This window comes from Ischnura elegans, chromosome 7 (assembly GCF_921293095.1).
Source record: "Ischnura elegans chromosome 7, ioIscEleg1.1, whole genome shotgun sequence".
Taxonomy (NCBI): Eukaryota; Metazoa; Arthropoda; class Insecta; order Odonata; family Coenagrionidae; genus Ischnura; species Ischnura elegans.
Window position 1 is genome coordinate 28,735,126 of NC_060252.1, and position 7,865 is coordinate 28,742,990.

Here is a 7,865-nt window from a genome sequence, read left to right on the forward strand (position 1 = left end):
GGAATTGGATAAGACTCATTTCTTCATCATGATAACTCGTGCAATAGCAACAATTGCCCACTCGTGAAATTTGTGCGTAGTGGGCACTCCAAAGGCAACAGAAGGTGAGGAGCTCGGGGTGGGGAAAATTGGGGCTTCTCATTGGCTGCAGTTTTGCATAGTCAGACATGCCTGATAAATGGCCATATTTTACTATTCATCACGTCATAAGAATTGAGAAATGCATTAGAATAAATCACGGTCGAAGAAAGATATGTGGAATGAATGCAAGAATGTTAATGGCTAGTAATTATAAGTTAAATCATGAATTCGGAGCCTTATGACCAGGGGCGGATCCAGGATTTTTTTCTGGGAGGGGCACAAGCAAGGCCGTATCCAGGATTTTGTTCTGGGTGGGGCACAAGGATACCTCGTAATACAAAACGAACGCAATGATAATGGGACGTTATTAAAAATCATGCATATTTTTGAGGGTCTGGGGGGGGGGGGGCACGTGCCCCCCCACCTGGATCCGCCTATGCTTATGACCCTTAAGAAGATACTGGAGAACGAATTGCGGGTTGCGTCACGGCTAGCAATTGAGCGTACTAACCAGGATAGCGCATTTTTTTCAAACGTACCGAGAGAAATCGTCGTACTAAGGAGGAAAACGTACTAAGGAGGAACGTACTAACCAAGTTCCACTGTATTTTGTAAAATATCTGGGACGGGATGGAGGGATGCAGGATTTTTCAGTTAGTTGCACCTGATTCAGGAAAATTTAAAGGAAAAATAATATGCATCTATTAATCAAAATATGTAGTACTAAATGTGCCTATATTGATTGTGCTGTTATGAACATGCCAAAACTGTTGATTTCAGGTGTGCTGTCATCTCCTGATATGAAAGGATTCATTACACCTGGTGACAGGGGTCAGGCACCAGTTGGGATGCCAGAGGACTCGGTCAGTAGTGGGCAACCGCAGAGGAATCCCCAGTACTTCCTTGAGAGGCTACGTCAGCTTCAGGCCCAAGCGGGCATTGACCCAATGGAAATTGCTGAAGGGGGTAAAAGTGCCTCCATCGGATCTCAGGAAATAATCTCCACCAAAATCACCTCCCATCGACAGCATGTTGTTCACCAAGAGGATAATAGGGGCAGCATCGATGAAAACTTAAATCATAGGCTTCATAATAATGAGGTAAGATTCATTGTTACTGCCACATATATGTACATAAATTATATATGTTAGATAGACTGTATTCTAAATATGGATTTGACCTACCAGCATTTCAGAACAACATGATATTTAAGGAGTAGAACATGAATATTTAGGCATAGCGACTACAAAATGGGGTGGTTTTAAGGGGCAAGATTTCGGCAGCTCCATATTCCTTGGAGTGCATCACTTCCTAAATTAACAATTGGAGACCCTCCACACCAAGGACCCCAGAGAATAGAAATCCCCTTACCCCATCACACAACCGACCCCTCAAGACCCTGCCTCTCCAATCTGTAGTGCAGGCCTTCTATTGGCAAATTGTTGCCTTGGCTGGCCATAGTTTTATAACATTTAAAGTTCCTGTATTCATCATCCAGCGTTTTCTGAGGCAAATGTGTTAATGTACCATTACCAAAATCATTTCATTCTTGCCAACAGTTTTTGTATGGCAAAAGACTTCCTGGTGTAGGAGGTAACTACTTATATTTTTCTAATTTTTTCATAACTCATAAAGTATTGAAATTTTAATATTGCAACTTCATGAGCATATAAAAAATACCATAATTATTTCTTTTTTTTCCCTTTTTAACTTGTAAGATTTAGAAATCTTATTACAGTAAAACCTCTTTACATCGTAATGGTGGGGACCAAAATTTGGGCATTTCGATGTATGGAGTTCCACTATAGAGAGGTTTTAGTGGTAGGCACCATTTTTTTCATATCCTAGGGAAATGAATGGTGCTACTGTCTTTTAAGCCATTATATTAATATATTTAAACATATAGGTATGCATAAGTGAACATATATTTACCATTTAATGATTACACGAAGGTAAAAGTAAATTGTTCAAGGGGCCTTTTTAGAAAATAAATTAGTTAATGGGTTTGCTAAAAAATTTTTTCTCTCTTCTTTCTCTCTCTTTCGAAATAATGTTTTCAATTCCACAAGCATTTTTGAATGCCATTTTCACTACAAACAAATCATTAGCTATTTTTGTTAATGCCTTTTGACCTAAGAAATATTTCCCTGGTCTAAGGGTTGCAATTTACTAATAGTGTTCGGAGGAAAGAATAATAGTTTTATATTTCTAAACATAATTTCTTCATCTTCATATTTAACTGCCTGAGTTTTTTTATTTGTGCAGCCTAGAAATACAGTTTCTTCTGTTTTTCCTCGGTTGTTTACAATAGATGTGAGGGTGAATGATGGTATTCCAAAGGTCACTGCCTTCTGCCTGTCCTCGTTGATGGCTAGGAAAATTGCTAATTATGTGGTAATGTCAAGCAGACGCCTTCTTTTATTTCTTGAATCCATCATCAGCCTATGATTAATTAAGTAATTTTCATATTTTTTCATATTTTATGGCAAATAATTGAAAATACTCCTTATTATATCTTTTAGAATTGATTTATCTTTCTTATAATATGTGACTTGTTAAAGATTGTAAAAAAATAAATAAACACGTGACTACTACAAAAAATAGACAAAAAATTGAGCGTAATTTTGAAAATTTTGTTGAATTCCCTCTCTCCAAAATACAATGCACGTAGCGTTCCGAAGAAAAACTCTGTTGAGAGCACACAGAAACGCTAGGTCTGCGAAAGGACGTTATTTTCCGATGAGAATGCTGGGCGAACTACTTCAGAATGCAGCGGCGACGGTAAAAAATTTCATTACCCTACCGCGTATCAGCTAATTAGCTGTCCTCTTCACCTAACACTGTCGCGCATGGATTGATTTTCGTTTAGTATTGCTAGAAATTGAGGTCCCGGACTCCCGATGGAAGAGTCAGATTTCGCGGCAAAAATACGCAGGTAAGACATATGACTGTCGCTAAGCGCAATAAATTTTTAACTACGATCGCTCAGGAAAGCATCGAAAAATTACCAAGGCGGTAGTAAGAAAGTGCTACACCCGGGAAATTTGGCAATAAAATAATTGCGAAACTGTATTTGATTTATTTCAAGTCGCGGAAAATTCATGAAATATTTTCATTTTAGAAGCGGAAGTAGCAATGCGGTCGAGTAATTCGGTCTCCGTGGATGGGAGTGAAGTTAGTTGAAATATTTCCATCAGCAAGTGATTATTGGCTGTGCTGGTCGCCTCTTTTATTAACTGAACATAGTATGTAGGCACTTCCAAGAAAATAAAGCCATCAGTAAAGAAAGTGAGTGCTATCGTGCGATTTTGACCATGATTCGAGAGAAAACGATGTGTTCTGTCTTCATTTACCGTCACTTAATATGATTAGGATAGTTTGATGCCCTAACTAATGGTTAACGTGAAAATTATTAAAGATGTATAAGAAAAAATAAGCATGAAACATTTATCTCTGAAAATGTCATTCCATGTAGGTAAATGCAGCTGCATTAATGGTCTCTAGTTGTCTCGGTACGATTTGCGGAGGTAGTTAGGCCGTCTCGGGGCTGTCTTGTTGGTACGATATATGGAGGTTTTACGAAATAAAGAGGTTCACTATATAGAGGTTTGCCTATATATTTACATGTAAATCTGACGGGACCAGAGGGTTGGTACGAAGTATGGAGGTTTACGATGTAAAGAGGTTCACTACATAGAGGTTTTACTGTAATTAAAAGGGAAGTTGTTGTACATGGGAAGGTTATGAAGCTACACATCACCAAAGTTATAAGATTTCCCTTGAATATTTTTTTATTTTCTTGCAATTACATATTTGTTTAAAAGATAAAAGCTTTCAAATTTAAGGCTGTTTAATTTGGATAGAAAGTGTGAACCCTAACAACTGTAACTAGTTTCATTTCCACACGGAAGGCTGATGAGTCCTTTTGAGAAAGTTTTGCTTAGAGATTGCCAACGTTTTCTATGGAAAATATGCTCTCTTTGGTCAAGTATCCCAGCAGAAGAGACATTCTCGACTATTTTGCCAGAGTCAGCACGCATGTGACCAGCCACGCCTCTAATCACACATTGCAGGAGATCTCACATACCTATTTTCCACTCATTGCTGAAGAGCTTTGCCTGGCAACTTTATATGTGTTCTTTGTATCATATCTTATTTCCACTTCCCTCGCAATGCTTTTGAATCACTGGTTGGGGAGGGAGAAAGCACTGCTCTTGAGGAGTGGACTTCTAAAACTGCATCATAAATTTCCCCTGGGTCTCTCCATGCTCAGGGAGGGAGTGGGAAACAGTGGACAGTCTGCCTGACTTTCCATCATATGCTGCTACGTCTCTACTTATCTCTCCACCTTAGTGGGGGAACACCCATTCAGTTCTACGATGGCAAGTGCACTTTCTTGAACGTTGAAGACCCAATGAGGTTTCATAACCTCACACCTATGGCAAGGACAGAAAAATTTTGAGTAAGGTTGATGTGAGAAGGTCCATATTGCGAATATTTAAATTATGAAGTGAGAAAATTAATATGTAGGATTAATATGTAGGAAAGTAATATGTAAGATTATCTCATCAAATATTCGTAGGTGGTCAATCCCGAAAAAAGATTTATTCTGTTTTTTTTTCACAATGTGTATTGACTTTTTGTGTCTAATAACGTCTACCTCTAATCTATGGGAGAATTATCAAATTTCATGGTATCATTTAGCATTTAATGACATTCTTTGAATTCCCTAAGACTAAGGTGTATTATCACTAACATTTTGAAAATGATTATTTAATTTAATAAGACATTTTGTATGTTGGAGTAGGATTCAAATTTTTCTAATGAATAGCATTTTTAACTTCATTCACTTGATAGTATAGTTAAATTATTTACATTAACTTTTCATCTTATTTGTTTCCTTCTATTGTTTACAGCAATTGGGCCTAGCCCGTGCCTTGCCAAGAAGTAGAAGCACTGACGAAAATGTTGGCAATGCTGCTGAGGTTGATGCTCTTCGTAAACGACTGGAGAAATTGACTGGTGGCATTCAAAGATAAAAGTTCCATGGGGATCTGCTGCACCTCAGTAGTATGCCTTGTTGACCAACCTTTGACACAAAGTGAAGAGCCTAATGCTAGTAGAAGTGGAGCTCTTCGTAAACCTTCCTTTCATATCATTGGACTTCATCTTCCTTCTAAACCTGGCATCTTTGCATTTTATTTTCCCTCTTGTGGCATTTGCTAGTGGTTGTAGTGGTATGCCATTGTTTCGGGGGAGTGCTTTTTATGTGAACGTTGTATAAATATATTTTTTAATAATATGGCAAGAATATTAATCACTGACTAGGTAAAAAAATGATAAAAGAGGTTATTTTGGTGTATTTATTGTTCTTTTTAAACCCCTGTTAAGACTTAAAAAAAGCTTAAACTTGCATTTCTTCGCTAATGTAGTAATTTATTATCTCATAATGTTGTGTCAATAGTATCTGTTTCACCCATCATTGAGTGTGAAGGAGCAGTATTCTATGCTCATTGTCTTGACCCTTGTAACATAGGCTAAATACTATTTGGTTTATGGTAATGTGCATGAGGAAATCTGTAATAATAAAATTTTATGCCATATAATCAATTTAATTTCCATACCAACCTTTTGAATTATCCAATCCGAATAACAAGCAGACAAATTCTAATGTGTTGTAATGTTACTTTTTCTAACAATTGTTCTCTGTGATAGCATGTATGGCTAACTTTTTCCATCTCATTAAATAGCCTGAAATACAAGTTAAATCTAAGGTTGAGTAGGGGATAGATTGAGAGAATGGAGAAAAAGAAAGAGCGGTGATATGTATTCATAAGGCTTCAAGATTCAAGTACCTACATGTAATTATGTGTTCTTAATTGAACAAATGATGTCATTAATTTTTAAATTACATAAGTGATGCAGAAGTAGATAGCCCAGTGTGCGTATAACATTTGGATATAATAGTGGTTAAAAATAGTTATGCTCATCAAAAATTTAATTGAGTATTTCAGTGAATTTTTCACTTAATTAGCATAATTATTCGTCCAGTTTATAGTAAGTAATTTAAGCTTACTCCATTTAAGTAGAGTTTGCTATTTGCAATGGTTGGACCTATTTGCTGTGGCTAGGAAAGTTCTAGGTCCCTGCTGCAGTATCAATTCCAGCTTGGGGAGGTAAATCAAATAATTTGTTGTCATTGTAATCTTTGAGTTACACCAGGATGATTCCAATCGATGTTGTTAGAAGAGAATGTTGACCCTTTTGACTGGGTATATCATGATTTCCATTGGTAGCTTATTCTGGTATAGATTTGGCTCCTATTTCATAGTTCTTTTTTTATTCATGTATTTATTCAATTCCAAAAACAGCGCTATGGCCTTATCATTAGGTTGGTGACAATAATCAATATATGTATTCATCTATATGTCTGTTTACCTGTCCGCAATGCATATCTGTATGGCTGCATGGATTGCAACCAAAGTTTGTTTGTACATAGATGCATTTCATGTTTCCAAAGCCTGTGGTGCTCTGGGTGTGTCCAATGCGTCATTTGCGTTGCTTTCTTATTACTGTTTGTCACGTCTTGTCATACAAATTCTGTGTTTGGGCTTGCTGCTGGGTACGCACACCTCCTGACACGCTCATAGGGAAAACATTGCTCAAAGGATTCCCTGCTCAACTATTACTACTCTTTTTGCAAACCATTTTGCTGGGGTTAACATTCACACAAAGTTTTTGGTCTGCTGATGTACAAAGACACCATGATCATTGTTGTGGAACATGGTTTAAGCTGAACGTGCAACTAAGTTTACTCTACAATGACAAACCGTTTATTGATTACCTTCCCAATTTTAGTGCAGCTGTATACATTGTCAATGGAAATCTAATTTTCCATTTTTTGCTGTTACATACGTTTACCATCATCATACCTGCTTTGTTACTTAAAAATCCTGCCATTAATTCCAATTTGCACATTTCCAACTTCTCTGGGTACTATCCTTCCTGAGCCATGCCGGATGGCCTGCTAGTAAGTGATAAAAACTATTATAGAAACGTTATGTAACAAAGCCATGGGGAGAAGTCAGATGGAAAGGCACTTGAAGTGACCGTTGAAAATATTTTGAGAGTCGAATATGTCAAGGGGTGGCGAGTGGTGTTGAAAAGGGAAGGTAAAATAATGATCGTTGGAAATTTGACCGATGGAATTTAGGGTGTTAAGTTTCTGCACTTCGCATTTTGCAAGCTGGAGTGTGCGGTGAAAAGAAAGAAGTGAGATAATAGAAGTGGAAAGATCCATTGGTAATTGAGTGATCTTGAGGTCAAATGAGATTCAGCGAGAGGTGAGACATAAGCTAAGAGATAGAGGTATGTCCTGTGGTACTGAGGCATGAACTGTTGTATTATGTGTAAAAAGAATTTGAGAGGATGGTTGAGAGGTAGGGGAAGCGGTTGGCCAGATGGGAGAGCAATCCTGAAGGATGAGTTGATACCATCCAATGAAAACAATTTAAGACAAGTGGCTCAGAAATCTCCTTCAGCCAATATATGGTGTAATGCGTATAAGAGGCGCACCCCTCTTTTTATGGGTTGAATTGAAGAAAAGAATTGGGGTTTTTTTCTCCTATTACGAAGTTGTGCGGGGCTAACTTCAAACTATGGAGTTTTGAATTATCCGCACTTCGAACTTTCGGCAGTTATCAAATCTTTCCGCTTGAGGCATCCTCTTAAATTTACGTGGCACATTTCATAGTAATGCATGGACCTCTTAGACGGCCAAATGA

General features: G+C 37.5%; 1 protein-coding gene across 1 annotated transcript in view; it reads left to right on the plus strand.

Moving 5' to 3' along the window:
* The window catches only part of LOC124161848 (protein mini spindles), a 68,593-nt gene extending 62,906 nt beyond the window's left edge, over positions 1–5,687 (plus strand). Inside the window, exons 34-35 of the mRNA XM_046538065.1 lie at positions 862–1,181; positions 4,998–5,687. Coding sequence (XP_046394021.1) covers positions 862–1,181; positions 4,998–5,120 — 443 coding nt within the window. The 3' untranslated portion in view covers positions 5,121–5,687. The remainder of the gene's footprint in view (positions 1–861; positions 1,182–4,997) is intronic.
* The last annotated feature ends 2,178 nt before the right edge of the window (positions 5,688–7,865 follow it).